At 45.6% G+C, this 19795-nt stretch overlaps 1 protein-coding gene across 2 annotated transcripts in view; it reads left to right on the top strand.

Moving 5' to 3' along the window:
- Window positions 1–19795, top strand: part of KSR1 (kinase suppressor of ras 1) — a 63582-nt gene that overhangs the window by 24199 nt on the left and 19588 nt on the right. For both annotated transcript variants that reach the window (XM_027472475.3, XM_027472474.3), the window contains exons 2-3: window positions 7947–8087; window positions 17721–17868. In XM_027472475.3, the coding sequence (XP_027328276.1) occupies window positions 7947–8087; window positions 17721–17868 (289 nt within the window). The remainder of the gene's footprint in view (window positions 1–7946; window positions 8088–17720; window positions 17869–19795) is intronic.

Genomic DNA, 19795 nt, shown 5'->3' with positions numbered 1-19795 from the left:
ACCCGTAGCCGGGGAGGCCTCAGCTGTGCCTTTGCAGCTCTTGGTTGCTGGGACTGTGGAAAAAGAAAGGAGGGGAGCGGAGAGAGGTGGTACGTGGCCTCCAAGTGACCCAGAAATGATGCTGTCTGCATCATCTGACAAAGCAGAAATAACATACTGTAGTGTTTGGGCAGTGGGTATTGTGTCAGCCTCAGGCGTGACTGAAGGTTCAAAGGAAAATCCATCCATCTGGTGTTTCATCTCCCCCTATCCCCCTACCTCTCCATGCTTTTATTTACTCATTTCTCTTAGGCTTTTTTTTTTTCTTGAGTGTACCTTGTGCGTACACTTTTCTGCTGGCTTGTGCTGGGTGCTGTTTTGCAGGGTTTGTTTAGCAATGCATTGAGAAACTACTTCCTTTTCTTTTATAAGCAAAACCAAAAGTCCTTAAGCCAGCCCAGACAGCCGTGTTCTGCAGCAGCAGGAGGCGGTCTGGTGTTCCTGCTCTGTAGCTGCTGCAAGCGAGGCTGGCATGGAGGCTCCAAGCACAGAGCCTCTGCTGATGTAAATTACCACAGCTTCCTCGCTGCAGCGTGGTGTGACTGCAGAGCTGCAGTCACCCGGTGCTTGCTCCTGTCCTTGCCATCGTTCCGATTCCCTCTGCTTTTTGGGAGCCCCACAGCAGTTACTGCTGCCGTGCTCTAGTGGTTAGGGCAGAGGACTGAAAGATGGGTCCTTAGTGACCTGTTTCTAAAACTGCTCCTTGACTTTGTGCAACCTGTTTTTAATCAAAGTGTTTTTAATCCTTGTTGTGAGCGTGTTAATGTTCATAACTTGGTTTGGGCATTCAGAACAGTAACACTGTTCTGCAGGCTGTCTTTTTCAAAGGGGGCTGTGCTTGTGGTCCAGCACAGCAGGAACTTGTATACCCAGTGCCTCTGACTGCACTTCTGTAATTGGTAAAGATGTGGATAAGAGACAGACACCAAGAAGTAAGTGGTCTGGCTGCTGTGGTAGCAGAGCTAGAATGAGAACCTGGCCTCTCCTCTTGGACAGGAGGTGACAGGAGGTGACAGGAGCTGACAGGAGCTGTGCTGCGCACCCAGCCACACTTCAGTGCTGAACAAGTCAGCTGGGTGCAAGGGAACGTGAGTTCTGCTGACTGCAGGTCGGCGCCTGACATGCACGAGTTCCTTTCCTCAGATATCATCTCAAATAAATGATTCTGCTACCAGTTCTTTCTTTGTACTGTTTTACCTGCGAGCTTGGCCTTCCTCCTACGTCTGGTGAAGATACATGACAAAATATTATCCTTCAGTGTATTTGGTTTTGTTGTTCTTGAGGGCAGAATCATGTGGGTGAGAAATTGAGTGACCTCGTTTTGTAGGATACAAATAATTCCTGAAATGTTTTTTTCCATCTTTTCTTCTTATTTTGTTGCGTGTTTTGCTCCTGTGCAGCTCTTGTGCTTGCCTTGAAAAGAGCTGTGTGAAATCCGTGCTGGATTCAAAGCAGCTTCGAGGTTTGTAAGATCCTAGGAGTCACCAGCTGAATCCTACATCATCCGAGTGCTCCTAAGGAAAGCACAGATGGAAGCAGGGTTTTCTCTGCAGTCAAGCAAAATTTTCCATGAACAGGTCTGGATCAGTTTTCACTGCAAAATGTGAGCATATGTCATGTGAAAGGGCTATCTACAGACTTTACTTCTATAAAGTAAATTTTTTACACTTCACCAGGCAGATGTGGTTAAGCCAGTCAAAAGCAGGCCTTGGTTTAGTTCTCCTTCGACTAGAAAGGGAACAGTCCATACTGCTATAGAGGTATCTTTATACCTATACTCACAACAAGCTGCTCCGTTGAACACAGAGGGGAAATGAGGACCTCTGAGACTTCAGTTGCTGCTTGGCGATACCATGAGCAGATGGTGATAAGAACTGAGATAGCCAGGAGGCATTCAAATGAGTCAGCTGCTTGAGGCAAGTTCACTGAAGGTGAACTGCTGCTCGGTATCCCCTGCATTACTCTGGCACGCAGGTGACTCCGTAGCTCTGTTGGAGCGTGAGGCACTGCGGGTGGTGGCAGCGCTGTCCCAGAAGTGCCGGCCAGGTCCCCTCGGCGCTGGGCCATCGTTCTGGGCCAGCCAGCAAGGGCTGGGTTTGTTGGGCCGCCTGCACGGGCTGTGCCGGGCTCTTGTTCATGTCACGGGTTCTTCCCCGGCTTTCATCCCCAACATAAGCAGCACTATAAAAATGAAGTACTGGTTCTTTCAGTTCCTTGGATCGACTCAGTTGCACCTTTTTTCTTTTTCAGTTCGGGTGACTTTGAAAAAGGTGTCCTGAAGTACACTCAGAGCGCAGCTGGGCTCTGGATGATTGTAGAGATCTTTATCAGTTTCTCACATGGTTTCTGAGCAGGGCTTCTGAGACAAATTTGGCAAGTCAGATTCTGACCTCTTCATGTTCTATTCAGTGCTCAGGTTGCTCAAGATTTTTTTTTTTTTTTTTGTCTGACTTAGGGTTTGTCTGTGTAATGGCACTGGGGAAAATAGGTAAGAGTCAGGTAAAGGTGTGAAGTGAATCCCCTTTCACGGGATGCTTTAAGATGACTCACTTTACTTCCCCCAGCGTCCACGTGCAGATAAACCCCGAGATCAGAAATTTTGTCTTCTGTTGCAAAAGGTAGAAGTGCAGAACCTCCCTACTGTACGAGACACTGATCCCCAGGTGTGATGTCCTGCTGCAGCTGCTGTCTGCTGCTTCAGAGAGCACAGCCTTGCCCTCTGGGTCCTGTTCTTGGCAGGAGGTTAAGAGAGGAGCTCTTTCCTGGTTAATTCCTGCCTGGAGGAATACAGGTGATTTGCATTTCTCTTAGCCACATGTAAGAGCTGGGTCATCCATTTTCAGCCACGGGCTTGTTAAATTGCAAGGCAGTAAGTGGCTGTAGGCTTGGAAGTATTGGTGGAAGCTCATATTAATTGTCCTTTCAAGTGCTGCCAGACTCTGTGAGATTTCATCTCCTGGGACAGGAGAAGCATGACATGCTTTTGAGCATGTCCTTGATTTGTTGATAAAATAATGTCAATTGTCTATCTTGAATGTTGCAAAAAAAAATCCTCAAAACATTGCGTAAGTTCCAAGTCGCCTAGAGAAGTTATAGGCATCGGTGAGGAGAACATGATAGTTAGTGTGAAAACATGAAAACATTTTCTCAACCAACCTTCCAATTCTGAAGGAATCTTGGCTGGTGCTTTGGTATAGCGGAGTCCCTAGCGGAGTGCCTTTGAGAGTCCCAAGTTTCTTTAACGTGTAATTTCTAGCTCTACAGATGCCATTGCTTTCATGTGCCATGTTTGCAGAAATACAACTGAAGAACTTGTGTGTGTGTGTGTCTATGGCTATGTGTTTGGTTTTGGTTTGTTCCTATTCCATGAAACTCCCAACTATTGACTTGAGGTCATGAACACAGGCAAACTTGTATCTCAAGAGATCTGGCTGTTTATTTTGTATAAATAGATAAAAATTCAAGCTTGGCATATTTTTCTTAAACATATTCTGATTCTCACATGTGCTGTAAATGGACATCTATACAGAAACAAACAAACAACAAACCTGTCAGGAGGAGATAAATGTGCATCCAGGACCGCACCTTGGAAGAAGTGTAATTCTCATGGCAAACGAGCACGCGGTGCCTGGCCATCAGCTGCAGGCTGCTGCCGAGGGCAGGAGGGCTGTGATGCAGCACGCCCTGTAACCAGCTGCTCTGTGTCCTGTCCCTGCTCTGGTTCTTCCCCACTTCTGTGGGTTAGGGGCAGTTGGATTATCACCCCCTCTGTTGTGGGATTTGCCATTTGTGATGAGTAGGATGTGCCGTTTGGCAAGCAGGCAGTGAATAAGTTACTATTGGCTTTATCTCTCTGTCTAGTTCGTGGTTGGAGACCTGCATGTTGTTTGTGGGTTTTTATGTGCGTCACTGAACCCAGAAGTTTTATTATGTTCTCAGAAAAGGGTTTTGCAACAGCTCAGCTATTAAAGCCAAACCATGTAGTTGAGTTAAAAGTCTGGGCAGGAAATAACAAAATGAAACCCATCCTAGGGGAGAAGCGTGGTGCACGTAGGGTGGGAAGAGAGTGCAAATATACTATTTATAGGAACGGAGGAAAACAATTCTGGACTCGAAGAGTAAATGTGAAGGAGTTGTCATGGGAAAACCAGACTTAGCAATCTGAAACACTCAGATCTGTGCTGTCAGACTAGTTTTCCATTTCTGAGGATTACATTTTTGGTTTATCCCAGTGAGGAAGGAAAGTTTTACCACTGAAATCTGTGCAGCACAGAGTAGTACCTTCCTGCAGTGTCCTTATAGTTTATGCTATGGATGAACCTTGTCAAATGAAAATATTTGAATCCATATTTTTTAAGCAGTGTTAAAATAATTGAAGACAGTGCCTGCTCCAGGGAGTTTATGCAGGCAGAGCCCCATGCAGGATGGAAGAGGAGATGGATTATTTAATTTGCTCCCAGTCACACAGCAGGTCAGTGGCAGAGCTAGGAGTGGAGTCCAGCTCCCCAGAGTTGAGGTCCAGTCTCTTTAAACGTTATGTTCTGGTGTTATGCTGAAATTGGCGAGGAAGGCTTTTGTGGGGGATGCGAGAAAAGTGACTGTACCTCAAGAATACGCTTCCTTTAAGCAGCATGCTGTCCTCGTGATACTGCAGAGATTGCTGTAAGATAATGTGGGCTCGTATATCTTTTGGATAATTTCTTTGACTTAATTTGTGATTTTTGTTTTATAAATAGGTGTTAAGCCCATCCTGCTTTCTGTTGTAGTTTTTGGAACAAATTCCCACACCTCTTACTATCCCAGTCAGTGCTTGCAGTTCCCTGCTTTATGCTGGGTCATGTGCGCCTTGTAAGGGGTTTGCATATCATTAGTGCTACATATAACTAAATATGCTAAATGCCGCAGCTCTAGAGACCATGCTGATATCTCATACTTCTTTGAGGAAGACAAATCTTGCCTGATGTAAGGTCCTACACTAAAATACCAGATCACTGATCGTGATTGTGACTGAGGAGCCAAGCTGCTACTTCTACACATAGGCCTGTTGTGGCTGGCACTGCCAGTCCGAAATCCCCGCTCAGGCAACCTTTCTGCTTTCCCTAGGTGCTCAGCAACCTTGAGATTTGGCCAGGAATGGGGAAGGGGTGAGGTGACCTGCGGGAAGAAGCAGTAACATAAAACAGCTCCCTGGGGATTCTGCATACTGCGGCTTGCAGACGCACAGCTGAGTTGTTTGCCTTTGGCTGGATTTTGTGGTTGCAGTTTGTATATCAAAGTGCATATAGTCATTGAACCTTACTTGGAATGGCCTCCAGAAAAGAGAATGCTTGGGTGATTTCAGCCTTCCCTCTCCTCTCCATGACATGCCTATTGCACAGACGGGAAGCTGTGCTATTTTTTATTTGTGTAGGCTGACTTTTGCATACCGGGGGCTGCTGTGTAGTCCTCAAACTTCCTGCAAGCTCCTCTCTGACCCTTATTAGGACACCTTCCCTCTGCATCCATACCAGTTCTTCTTTGTTCCTATTGCCTCTGTTCTACTTGGTGCCCTTTGTTAACCTGACTTCTAGCCCGTGGGCTGCCAAGATCCCCTCTTCTTCACGAAGGGCAAGGTGTGCTGCCCTCACTTCTTCTGTCAGGGCTGTGCTTATTCTGCTCCTGTCACAGCTAAGTTCCTCCTTCTCATTCTAATCTCTTCTGCCCCAGTATCTTCTGAGGGAAGAAGTTAGGATGCAAACAGGCTACGTTTGGACGCAATAAGAGCAGAACCAAGTATCTTGAGTAGAATGAGACCCTGTAGATGAGAACGCCAGCTGGTCTTGTTAACACATGTGCACGCATGCAATATGCACAGCCTTATTTTTAATTGCTATGAAGGTCTGCAAAGTCACACCATGTCTAATGCGGGCCAGCTGGCTGTAGCCTGTCAGAGCGTGTACGATACAAAGCCAAAGCGTGAGGTGGGGGAAAAGTACAATGAGCAGCAGAAAAAAAATGAAACCAAGCAGCTAGCAGCAAAACACTACGAACCGCATCTCCAGGCGCGTTTCTCACCTGACTGCAGATCGGGGAGCTCACCGGGTAGGCGAAAATACCTATGACAGCGAGAAAGCAGAAGGTCACGACTTAGCCAGGCAAGACATCCTGCGTGCCCCTTGGCTGCACTGAGCTCGCCCTGCAGCAGCAGGGCAGGCGCGTTGCAGGGCTGTCCAAACTCGGGGCTGTGCTCCCCTGACGGTGCGGCTGTGTAGGAGGGTGCCGCTGGCAACCAGCCTCAGAGCGGGCACGTGCAGACCGAGCAGCAGCAGTGTCTAGAAGTCACATAGGCCCGCTGGCACGTGGCATTACCGAGGGAGCGAGCTGCCTTGGCCCTGCTTGGTGTGGCAGTGCCCGTAGCACACCGGCAGCCCCCGCGGGCTGGGCCGCGCTGCTGCTGGGAACTGACCGGGGACAGCAGGCAAGGGGTGGAAAAAAGGAAGCGCTATCATCCCCTTTTTAACAAAAACGGGTACTGAGAAAGATTGAATGGGATTTCCAAGGTAATTTCTGTTTGGTCTTATGCTTCAAAGCCGTGTGAGGAAGTCAGGGTTAAAAGGTTCCCCTGGTTTCGGCTGGGTGGCCGGGCTAACTGCAGGGCAGTGGCCGCGTCTTCTAGGACACAGCACGTCTGTTGTTGCACAGCTGCCTCGCCTCAGAGTGGCATTGCTTTGCATTTCTCTGTTTGCTGAGTGAATTGCTCACTTTTGTTTGTATCAATCCACTTTTTGATAGATTCATACTTCATGGCACTGCTGTCTGAACTCAGGAGTGCGATAGTTGCTGGTAGTCGGATTGCTCGTAAAACCCTCAGCGGAGTTTACAGGAAAGCACAAGCTAGAAATGTGTTATTAACAGCTGATTCCAGAGCGAGACCACATGGATCAACACCATGATTATATGTTTGCAGGACTGGCTCACAACAAAGAAGTCAAGAGGGAAAAAAATAATTTTTGTCTCCCAGTAAAACAATTATATGTGGAAAGGGGAAGTGGGCTTAAGAGCCAAATCCCTTTTCTGAGGTAGCTAATCCTGTTGCCTGGGGTTTTGGCTCCAAGATTTCAGGGATGTGTCCTGTACTTTACTACTGATCAGGTTCTCAGATCTTCTCAGATGCCTGTCATCAGCCCGTGCATCCAGGAGTGTCTCTGCCGTGCTGCCGGTGTGCTGCCAAACTGAGGAGCAGGCCAAAAGCAGCGTTCTCCACATGGGGGTCATTTAGCTGAGATCTAGTGCAATATCCATTTTCCATCTAATTTCTTACACATCCTTTATCTGGGGAAGGAAGAAATGATCTAATTGTCTTTCCCCTGTGTAACTGTGCATAGAAGTCTTGTGTAGCATTGTTCAGGTACATAGGACAAAACATTTTGAGCAGAAACTTGAGAGAGATTAGTGGACAAAGAATATATTTGTTTTTGTTTTTCCTTCTCATTTGTAGTCTGATCTTGTCTCAAATGTTAAAATTTGTTTACTAAGGTCATGTTTTGGTTTATAAATCATGGATCAGCTAACTTGCTTTGAGGCATTGTTTTGTTAGGAAGGTTTTGAATCTAAAGTCTGCCCCATGGGATGTGTGACAGAAATCTTCTGAGAATATTTTCTTTTTGATAAGTAAACATAAAGCACAAATTATATTCCTTCTTGTTTTGTTTTTCTGTGTCTGGCATGACAGTTTCTGTGTAGTACATTAGGCATGAGAATGGTGACAGAAGTTTTGGAATAAAACTTAGTTTCTTGTTCTTTTAAGATCATTTAAGAGCCCCACTCACAAAGCAGCATCTCTGTTGACTAGGTACTGTACAAGCATTGCCTGTGAAGGTGACAACTTATCCCAAGGAACTTAACTGTTTATTTCTGGATCCGAACAGGTGAAACTGATCGACTACATCCACAGACAACGGCAGTGTAAGCTGAGTGTGCCGCTGAACGACAGGACAGCAGAGCTCAACAGCTACCCAAGATTCAATGACTGGTTAGACATTGTCAACGTGAGGAAAGAAGTTGTACAGGTAAGCGGAAGACAGCCATCAGCAAGGTGGGAGTGCGTGGATAGCCATGGGGACCTTTGGTGGAAAGGGTGCTTCCATCTCTCCCTGGAACAGAGATCACACAGTGGGAATGCTGAAATACTCCCTTCCCTTTGTCCTCCTCAGAGTTAGTAGGGATCTTCTCGTAATAGCATTTGAAGCAAAACCTCATATCTGCTACTCAGTATGAGACAGAGGTCCTGTGGTATCATCACCACCTCTCCTGCCTGCTAAATCCAAGAATGACACCATGACTTATTCAATAGCTTTTATATAACAATGATGTACTGCGCTATTTTCTATGTCCAGTACTAGCAGAAAAAGGACCTAGAGTACACTGCTATACCCAACAAATGAACAAAAATGTCGAGTTGTTAAAGCCTAGAGTTTTGTTGTTTCTAAAAGCATATAAGCTTCCATTATAAATCAGTGAATATCCAAAGACAGCCAATAGCACTGCGTCCCTCTAAACTCAGATTGCCAGAAGAGTTCTGAAACAGGCTCTCACAGTGCTCTGACTGAAGAACAAAGTAGGCTGCAAGCCAGTATCCTCCATAATGGGCAGGTGTGAAGCTGTGGTTTGGATTTGATAAGGAGTCTTTACTCAGAAACATATATATGTGTTTTTTCATTACACAAACACCTGCTCCCGTGAGTAAAGTCTGGTTCAAACTGATACCTAAGAACATTGCATCAGTGTAAAAGAATGGAATGAATAACTCTGCTGTGGTGGCCAGCATCAGCTGTTCATGCTCACAGACCATGGCTGCTTCTGATATTTACAGATTCCTTATTGCTTAATTCTCAACATGTAAATTTCTGGAAGCCTCTTTACTGCACAGAGTAATCTGATGCTTCTGCTGGAATCAGAAATGACAAGTCAGTGCCCCTAGCTCCTGTCTGGACACATTTTTTTAGAGCCTGAAAAACTGGCTATGTTTAGATGATAACTAGGACTTCCAGTATCACAGGGAACTGGCATCAGATTGTTCCCTTGGCTTTGGTCTGTGCATGATTTATCCATGATGTTCTGTACTGGGAACAATTCTGTTCAGTGTAATGTTAATGGCAGTAGAAGTAGAGCTTGGTCTCCTGGTGGCTAAACAAAGCAGAAAAGGCTTTTTTCCACTTTTTTTTTGTTGACATTTTTGGCGCTGCAGGCCAGATTACAGCGTTCTCAATCAGTTTTCTTTGATCTTTACACAAGCAAAGATTTTTTTTACAGGCAGATTCCTGATGAAGTCAAAGTCTGAGTGAGAAATTCAGCAGGTTTCTATGGCAGTTATTCCAGATTGGTCAAGATGTAACTGAACAGGTTCTGGTGAAATAGGATGAGTTCAGGACTGAGCTATTCGTTTTATTTACTACTATTCCTTTTGAACATGATGCTTTAAATGGATATTGCCTTCCAGCCCAGCTAGGGTTTAGATAGCACAGTTGAAGGTACAGCAGTGACAATGAGAGAACAGAAAAACAGCCTGTTGCTGTGGCCAAACTGCCAGGCTCACAACTATTGTTGGTTTCTAGGGTTACTGGAATTGCTTGAGCCTAAAAGAATGTCTTTGTAGCTGTTTTTTAAATCTTTTGTGATGCCTGTATAACTGGGGGAAGGGAAGAAAATTAAGAGGAGTGGAGCAGGGGGCAGGGAGGTGGACAATTCAAGTCTGACACATCTGATATTTTCAGGAATCTGATAATACCAGATTTCATTTTCACACTGTCAAGACTGCCCTTCCCTATGTGTGGTCACCAAAGAATGTGAGCAAATTTGATTTTGGTCCAAGTCAGGAGAGATCATTTTCCAACTGTTTGTGGTTTTTATTTGTGCTCTCTTATTACCTTCGCCCAAGCAATGACCAAGATAATGAATTACGTTCCTTCTGCTCCCTGGTTCAAAAATACAGGGTGCATGAAGCACCTACTGAAATTGCTCCGTGAGTCCAAATGTGGGGCTATTCTGTAAAAGTTCTGCATCCATTTCATGCAGCTGCAGAGAGCTTCTGTAGCATTTATATTAGCTAAGCAGGAGAACTGCAACACAGTCTTGAAAATGATTTTTGAGAAACTGAAATATATGGGCTAATAATAATAATTAAAAAAAAAAAATGCTCCAAAGAGCAATTGGATCTGTAGCTCTTGAAGTGTTTTTTGTTGTCTGTAAAACTGAAGTAATCATACTGGGTTTCCTTCTTAATGCTTCCAAAAAGCCCTACGTGGGAAGGAAAACCTCAGATGAGTTGTAATCACCTTTTTACGTGAGGCACGTAGTCCTCTCTTCTCTGAGAATTTAGTCTCTGAAGCTCACTGGAGAAGTTGCCAGCACTCGTAGAGTCTTGTACAAGGTGTCCCCTCGGTGATCCTCGGAGGCCTCCAGCCACAGGGCCCTGCCCTGGCCACCTCGGCTGGAGATGCAGCACGGGAGCTGTGCGCAGGGGAAAGGCTTTCCTGTGGCCCACTGCTTGTCAAGGCCAAATCGGGAGAGAGGCCTGAGTTCATGGTTGTTTTTTTTGTTTGTTTGTTTGTTTTTGGCTTTTTAAAATGGTTTTGATTCCCTTCGCACTTCTACTGTTGCTGGAGACATTGAGAGATTGTGCTAATCGGTGACATAACACCTTTGGAAAACAGCCTAATTGCAAGCAGTTCTTTAGCTCAGCAGCTAGAGGAACAATGCTCTTGTTCTCCCTCCCCCTTTTCCCTCCCCTTTCTCTCCCCCCCGGCCCTCTCCCAAATAAAGCTGCCGTGCAGGGAAGCACAGAAGCTCCCAGGCTCTCGGTCAGAAATAGAGCACCGGCTCTAATTTAGAATATCTGCTGACTCCTCTTGTCCAGACTGAGCCTATTTTTGCCCAGTGACTTGCTGTAGACATTGTGAAGCTCGAAAGCTCTTTGCTGTTAAAATTGCTGTTGGGCTCCTTTCTTTCTTTGAAAACCTATATTTAAAATGAGAATAATGACTGCTTGTAAAATCCTTTAGTTCTGGAAGGGATTATAGCAGTAACAATGCAGTGTTTATGGCACTGGGCGACAGCTAAAACTCCTGTGAACATGGATCACAGTCAGCGGGTCACGCTGCGCCGAGTGAAAGGGCTGTTCTGCGTGGACCTAGCAAACTTGGAGGTAGGTGGTGAATCCGAGCTTCGACTTTGTGATCCTGTTTGCGCACTGTGAATACACGATTTTGGAGGGGTAAGGAAAATTGGAGCCCCCACCCCAACTCATGCTATTTCTGTTTCTTTGTTATTGTGCCTCTAATCAGTTGCCAGACAGATTTTTATCATAGGAAACAGTGGCTAGTGTGGAGCAGACTCGGCTGTGGAGCTGGCCTAATACTGTTCTGTAACTTTCTTTTTAAGTATTTTTCTAGGAAATGCTGGAATCCTTGGTTTTGGCTAGAAATTCTGGAGATGGATTAGCACTGTGTATGTGTAATTTACTGCCAAAAATGATGCATAAATAGCTAAATATTGTGGATTGAAACTGGGAAAAGATGTTTGAGCTGAAAATTAGAAAATGCGGAACAAGGAAACATATGGAGAGGTATATTGAAGCTATGCAGTCATCTTCAGTGGGTGAAAGATGCTCTGTAACTGTACCTAGGAAAATACACTGTTCTGGATTGTCATGGTCCCCTTGAGAGCTGGAGTCAGGAATTGAGAGGGAGGTGGAAGGAAAAGATGATGTGAACAGAGCTCTGTCCCCACTCAGGCTGATTGAGTCTCTTGCAGAGCTGCTTACTGGTTTCTGGGCTTGGGATGTATCTCCCAAAAATATAAGAAAAGATTTTTTTTTAATTTCTACTGTCTTACTTTCTTCCGTGTAGAAAAAAATCTCTACCCATGTCCTTTCCAGAAACTTCAGGATTCTGTTTGTTCCCACAGCTCATTTGCCATCATCTTAAAAAGCAATTTAGGAACAGTCATCTCCTTATCATCTTCTGGAACGTGTCCGAACCAGCCCTGCTCACCATGTCGCAGGGGTTCCAGTCAATCAAGTTCGGAAAGCTGTTTTTAGCATAGATAACTGTCGTGCCCAGGGAGGGGCAACGCCTGGCCTCATGATCGCTGGCTGCAAGCAGAGCTCTGCCACCACGGCGGCCGTGTGGGAGCCGTGGAACAATGCGCTCTTGTCGGGGTCTGACTCACAGCCGCTCTCTGGGGAACGTGTCTGACTCCCAGTGTGTAGGGGGGGTTGTAATAACTCCTGTTTGCGTGTGAAACTTGCCTTGCCCCACACTTACTGTTTCTGCAAAAGATCCACTTTCTTGTAAGTAGGTAGAGATGCTGGTAGATCATGGCGGATGGTTTGGCTTGGTTGGACTGTGGTCTAGCTTGTAGCAGATTGTGCCGATCACTTGTTACAGGAGAAGCGTGGTATTTGTGTGTGTGTGAACCTTTACTTTGGTTGGAGGGGTACAAGAGGAAGATCTGCCTAAGCACAGCAAGTTTCCACAGATGCATCCTCTCGTCTCCTGTAAGGATACCAGCGTGAGCAGACTGTGAGGGCTTCGGCCCTTTGCTGGGGATTTCATGGCTCTGGCAGCAGAGGCTCTGATCAGACTGCTGGAAGGTGCTAACTGGATGTGTGCAAGTGCACTCCATCCTGCAGGCTTCCTACACCTAAAACTCCATCACCGTGTTCAGTGGAGGGCCCACCCCAGTGTGAGCAGCTGGTCCGTGCTACTGCCGGGCTCTTGCCCTGCCGTGGGAGCCAGGCTCCCGTGCAGACCTGTGTCACCGTGCACCCTGTGTCGCACGAGGTCAGCGTGAGGCTCACCCCGCAGCCGCTGCATCTCCCTTCCTACAGAAATCAGCAGCTACCCTGTGTCAGGGAGCACCCCGCCTCATGTGTGAGTGGCGAAGTTATGCAAAACCATAGCCTGTGTATACTCAACTTAATGCAAGCTAGAAATTTAACGTGAGAAGCTTTCCAGAATGCCTATAAAATCTCCAGAGACCTAATAATAGAACAATTTTTCAGTACCTACTTCACCAGACACCAGAAAAACAGAGCAAGATGTTCTTACGAGCATCCTTACACGCTTTGCTTAGAGCTATCACTGGGAATTTAAGCACCTTATGTAATGGGCTTTCCCTCCTAGCATCTGCTGCTTTACGGGACGATGACTGCTGAGGCAATGTATTGATTTAAGAGGAGGCACTTCAGGCCTCGTCAGCTGTCTGGCTTTATAGGAAGAGCCATGTCTGCTAGGTTGAGGGGCAGGTCAGGCTGATTTTTCCAAGTGCTAGCAGCAGCATTAGCTCTGTAGGCTTATCTGCAGGGAAGAAAGAGTCTTTACCAAAAATACCTCATCCACCGTGGTAGATATCAGCTTTTTTTGCCATGTTTCAAGGATTTAAGTTGGACAGTAGACAAGATTAAAGACCTCCTTACACTATCTTGAACTCTTCAGCCTTGCTAATTCAGCATAGCTTGGGTGGCTTCTTGGACACTCTGGTTTGCTTTTCTCCCTTTTAAATGTGCACACTGAAGCGCACAGTCCGTGTGTCTGGTGAGCAGGCAGGCTGTGTAGAAAAGTCCCCTTACCTGCTGTGGAGAGGGCTGATGTCCTGGTTTGGGCTGGGCGGTGTGTGGTGAGGAAGGCTTCAGGTTTTGCTGTTGCCGCTTCTAGGTGCAGAGACTGAAAGCAGGTTCTGTCTCCTGCCTTTTTTTTTTTTTTAATTTGGCCCTATTAGAGTAGTCTGTGAACATCTTGCAGCTTGACACGTCATTCTGTAGCCGAGGCGAGTGTGCCCAGGGAGATGGTCCCTCTGTTGGCCCTAATGCAAGCCTGTAAGCTGCATGGTTTTTTGTAAAGCTGCATTTTTTTTTTTTTAAAGCTGCAGCACCCATGAAGAGGCAGGTAGAGACCCACATTTCTCTGTTGGACACACGTTGGTCCTCAGTGCTGCAGACAGGCAGTGACTGCTCTCCAGGTGCCCAGAATTTGCCTTGCACCCAGGGGGCTGGCGCCCACCTCCCTCCCAGCGCACCCACTGAGCCTGAGCACCAGCACCGATCGGCTCTGTTGTAAGCTCCGTCTTGAACTAGTCACCCTCATCATTTTCCCGGAGGCTGAGGGGGCTAACACAGAGACAAATTATATAAGGCCAATCTTGCAGGGCCCAGGCTGACCAGTTTTATATTAAGCCACCGTATATGTGCAGCACATGAGTGGCTCTTTAAAGAAAGCCTCTTACTTCCCCTCCCTCCCCCTCTTCAAAGGCTTATTTCTTTTGTCGCGTGTCATGGGGACTGGCAGCAGGTTCAGAAAGTCTGAGCTCCCAGCTCAAGGTCATCGGGATTGTTTAACTATAATCTCCTTTTCTGTACTTATACTTTCCTACAACTTGCTAGTCTGTTTTTCCAAAATTAAACTATCGCGCAAAAGAGTAAACTGGGCTTTATGTGCTGGCCCAGGATGGGGACAAGCCAGCAACAGGCTGGGCTGTTGGTTGGGGGGTGTGTGTGTGTCTGTGTGAAACTGCTTGGGATGCAGAGCAACGTGGGCAGCGTGGAGCCAGGGCTGCTCGTGGCCACGCGTTGGGCTGCAGGGCACAGACCTGAGGAAGTGAAACCAGGCAGCTCGGGGTGATCGAGTTCAAGCCCTCCCTAGTGGCTGTGTACTGCAGATGAGTAAGGGAAAGGAAAAAAAACGCCCCGACACTTCAAAGAAGATCAATAGATTGGAATGTTTTGGTTTTTTGAAAATTGATTTTATTTTTTTTTCTGTACAACTAGGAAGGCTTGAAAACTAAAGTGAAAGGTGGAGATTCCTTGTTGCAGGGGGTTGATCTTTAAAAAAGAAAAGCACTAAACACTGTCAGCCTTGCAAGAACGGGCAATCCTGGAGCTTAACCATGAAGTGGGACAAAAATGGCAAGTTCTCTGTGCCAGTAAATGTTGGTAGTGCTCCTCTGGGAAGGAGAGAAGGGCTTGTGAGGCTCTGAACACCGCTGTGCAGGACCACGGCCATTCTGTGAATATTGCAGCCACCCCTGCCCACCACCCTCCTGCATCTGTAGTGCTTGTGGCAACAATTTTGTGCTTGTGAGTCGTCCCTTGGGCAGGAGTGCTGTGCTCAGAAAGGCAGGAGCGAAGCCGAGATGCCATTCCACATAGCTCTTACAGCAGGGCATGGGAATTCCCCGGTTAAGCCTTGTCGATACTTGCACAACCAGGAGAGCTAATTTGGGGTGAGTTAAAAATAGTCAGCTCCTCGCATTGATACGACTTGAAGTTCACTTTCAATAAGCACTCAGTTTTTTCAGTATGAAGGCCTAATGGGCCAGTCCTTACTCCGTTGAGGACCCACTGCATGGCTCTTGTCACAGGTGCTGTAGCACGGGCCCCAGGTAACTGCTGTACTTTGCCCTCCTTGTGGAAGGAGAGCAGACAAAACCCGACTGCATCACGGCTACTTGAGTAGACTCAGGCTTGCAGAAGAGACTTCCTTCTTTTTTCTAGGCTCCATGTATTTAAAGCATATAGAGCGGTGCTGAGGAAGTCGGATCCCCGGGGGCCAGCCAGCCCACCTGGCCCTGCTCTCCTCTGCTCATGCTGGCTGTTGAAGCCTGGGCTTCAACATGGAACTGGCTATGAAGGAAGTGCTCTGCTTTCCTGGGGAAATTGTAGTCTCTTTCACTTTACTGATTGACCTGTAATAGTTGTAATAAGTTACTGGTTACTTCTGTGCCGTGCAAAGGCTGGGGAAGTGCAGTGATGCTGGGTAACGTGACTTGGTAGTTTATGCTGGGATCTGGCACGGCACTCTTACTTAAAACAGTGGCTGGGTAATCTAGGTTGTTTTCTTAGCGGGGAGTGGTGGCAGTGAGGAAATGTTTCAAGATAACACAGGAATGGCATTGCTGTAGTCCCCTGTAAAAGACTCTGTAAAAGCATGAAGGGGGCTAAAGCGTTTTTTTTTGGTAAGAGACACTGGCTTTCTCTTATGCTTGGTGGAAGCATTAACTTCTTTGCTTTGGAGCACAGGGGTACCATGGTGGTGCAGAAAGCTTTCTCCCCTCTGTGCTCGTGCCATGGCTGCCTGCCCCTGTAACTCTCCCTTTCAGAGCAGCGTGTGGCTGGTGCCCTGCATGGCAGAACTGGCCTTGTGATGCAGCTGAACAAAGATGCCTCTGTGCACTGCTCATCTGCCTGCAGGGGGCTGGAATTCAGAGGGTGCTGGGGAAATCACTCAGAGTCAGACTGGGTTTAATGCTGTTGTCATTAGCCCAGTTGGCATGGGGCATTTTGGGAACAAACCTGTGCTGGCTTCCTGCTGGAATCTCTGAGTTGTGGATTTTAGGGCAGTTAGTTCAAACCTAAGATGTTTAACATTGAGATGCCTAAAGTAGGGCAGGTAACCTTTATCTTAGTCGCTTTAGAATATGGTGTGATTAGCTAAGTGCTCTCAGAGCAATGATTTGAGCATTTTGGAGTGTTTGAGACCAGTTACCTGTATTAAAGCAGTGAAAGCAGTTTTGATTCATCGCTTAATTTTAGGAAGCAGACTAACTTCTATCTTTAGCCTGGATTAGGAAAGATGTGATCTTAAAAGGACATTTAGTAACACTCGTTCAAATTTGATTTGTAGTTTTTTAGTGTTTGAAGGGTTGGTGGGTGGGTCAAGCTTTTTGTTGTCAAACAGATACACTTAAGTTTCCTGTTTAAATAAAAGTTGAAATATTATGTATCATGACTCCAGGAGTTGAAATGAAACTTTTAGGAAAGAGGCCAAATATTGCGAAATTTGTGATCTCATTGTGAGAGTAGGCAGCAGTGAGGTTTGTTTAGGCAAAACGTTCAGGGAAATTCCTGGGTATCTGCACTGAGTATCCTGGTTTTGTTTATTAACCACAATTGCTGCAGACTTACACTGGAAACATTTGATGAAGGAGAGAGGCAATGCAGCTCAGTTTTGTAAGGAAACGTCAGATGATTTCATGCTTTCCATCATCCTGCATCTTTTGTGTCTGCCTGATTTAAACCTTGTTATTTTGGGGCATTAGCATATTAAGGGGCGCAATGAGCTCTTCACAAATATTGTTCTAAGCAAGGTATTGGTAAGGCTGGTCCTTTAGTGAAGGAAAAATTACTCAAGGAAGAGGTCACTGTCTCTTTGTAGTTTTGTTATGCCATTTTCCACACTTTGCACTTTTTATTTCCTCGCCAGAAAGCTAAATACCGTTCTCTGAAAATTTTTCATTTTTTTTTCCTTCTTTGTTTTTTGATGAAAAAGATGAACTTCATTTGGTAGCTTTTCAAAAATACTGAATGAAAACTTTCCACACGGAGAGGAAAGAATATTTCAATCAACTGTAATCCTAACTTCAATATTGGAGACAGACAATAACATCCTAATGATGCAGAGCACACTCAGGCACACGCCTGGTCTCTTGTGGTGTAGAGAGAAGAGAGCAGCTTTAGAGCGCTGCTGCTGCGTGATCATTACTGACCCAGAGGTCCTTAAGAGAAATTCACTACCAAATGACTAAATCATGGGTCAGACCCAGTAGTGAGACAATGGCACTACATCAGAAAACCAAATGACAGTCTTATTTATATATGTATATTAAAAAATGTGCATTGAATTTTTTATTTTTTTTCCCCCCCGCAGAGAATACCGGAGGAACTAACCTTAGATGCCTTACTCGAAATGAATGAGTCAAAGGTGAAAGAAACAATGAAGAGATGTGGTGCCAGAGATGAAGAGTGCTCCAGACTCAATGGGGCGCTGAGCTGCTTAAGGAAGGTGACTGAGTCAGGTACAGACTGCCTTTTCTGTTCTGTGGCATTAGGTTCTCAGCAACCCAGATCACATCCTGCTTCCTTTTATGTAAGACAATCTGCAGAAACCTTTGGGTCTTTGGGTATATGCTGTAACCAGTTTCAGGTTGTGGTTCTTGGATGTGCAAGAAATTGCAGTGATCAAACACGTCTAGAGCTATGGAATGGATTTGTTTTTGACATCATGTTCAGCTATTGAAATAAAGGTATGTGGAAGTACCCTCTCCAACTCAATAGAAACTGTATGATTATTCCCTTTGTGTTCAGAGTTGAGTTTGATGCTCCAGTTGTCTTCCATCATTCAGTATCCTTGACCTGATGATTGCAAACAGATTTCTTGTGGGTAATCCCCTCCCCAAATACTGCCAGCTCAGAGAGAAGGTGCAATTCTGTTTAGTGTGATGTTGCTCAGAAACCTGAGCATTTTTCAGCTCAATGCTTTGCAAAAGCAGAACATTCCTCTGACAGCCCGTTATCACCGCATAGCTTGCAGTCTGCCAGTTGATTCACTTCTCTTTAAAACCCTTGCTTCCTGCTGTTTTTCTGCTGGAGTTGATAGAATCATTAGCCAAATACCAGTAGCAGATGTAAGAGCTAGAAAGAACCTTGATTTACATTGAAATTAAGTATAGAAGGATACTGTGTAATTAGGAATGTGTGTTCAGTGTGCAAGTTGATCTGACCAAGTTATTTAAGAACAGACAAACACAACACTTCCAGATTGCTGTTTCACTGTCTTCTCCTGTCACCTGCCCCAGGCTGCTTTCAAAGCACTGTGAATTCGGTTGGTATGAGAGCGTTTCTCACAGCATACTGGTACCAGTGTGCATCAGATCTTTCTTTGTAACAGTTATCAATCTGTCACTGAAAGGTGCTGTTTCCTGTTGGTATTATGACAGTTCATACCATTCGCAAATCATAAAGATTAGTTAATGGAAAAGCCAACAAACAGCTCAGTTCCATATTTCCTTTTTTCTAATCTTTCTTATCCTGCATTGTCAAATATTTCCCATCCATACTGTGACAAAAACAGCCATTGTTCAGAAGGCATGGCATCCACTCACAGAAATGGCATCTAGCCCAAATTTTAGTGTACTTGTATTAATGTTCCTCTCTTTTCATTAAAAAAAAAAAGTGTGTTTTGAGAGAGAGGATTTTTTTGTTTTAGTCCCAGGTATATGATCTTTTTTTAAACACTGAGCAGTGTTTGAAAAACAAGCATTGCAGAAGGCAGTGCTGAGCTCCACCAGCGATCCGGCAGGTTGTGGTGGTTCCTTTTTATCCAGCTGTCTGTCCCTGGTGAAGCTCTAGCTAATAGTCAGGACAAACACACCAATTCTGTGCTGAGTGCTGCTGCTGCCTGTAACTGAACAGCAGCACCTCGGTATTCCAGCTGGCAGGTAAGGTCTGCCAGTGGTTACACGCCAGAGAGAGAGTTGGCCAAATGAGTGTTAGGAACATCTCAATACCTTTTATTCCAATCTAACAGCTTTTCAGTGTTATTTGGCAGTTCTGTTATCTAACAGAAAATGATTTCCTCTCTTTACCAGAAGCCAATCTGAAAGATGTCAGGGTGCTAGGTTGGATGTACAGATTTGTGTAAGCAGGTTGGTACCAAATCCAAATAGGTTTGCAGGGGGATGCGGGTGTCTTTCACGCAGGTATGCGTATCCCACGTTCTTCAGTGGTGCCCCGATCTCTTAAAACTCAGCCCATCTTACAACATAAGACCTCCTTTAAGCTCTGAGATACAGTTAGGAAAAAAGGATAGTTACTGCCATTCTCAGAAAGACGACTTCAGCTGGTGTCTTAGATGGATCTTAAGAGAAAGAATTGCTTGGCTAGATGCAAAACAGGAGGAAACAGCGGCTTGTAGTTTAAATACATTTACCAGCTTTTTAATTT

Source organism: Anas platyrhynchos, chromosome 20 (genome assembly GCF_047663525.1).
Source record: "Anas platyrhynchos isolate ZD024472 breed Pekin duck chromosome 20, IASCAAS_PekinDuck_T2T, whole genome shotgun sequence".
In the NCBI taxonomy this organism is placed as follows: Eukaryota; Metazoa; Chordata; class Aves; order Anseriformes; family Anatidae; genus Anas; species Anas platyrhynchos.
This window is presented reverse-complemented; position numbering and strand designations above follow the sequence as displayed.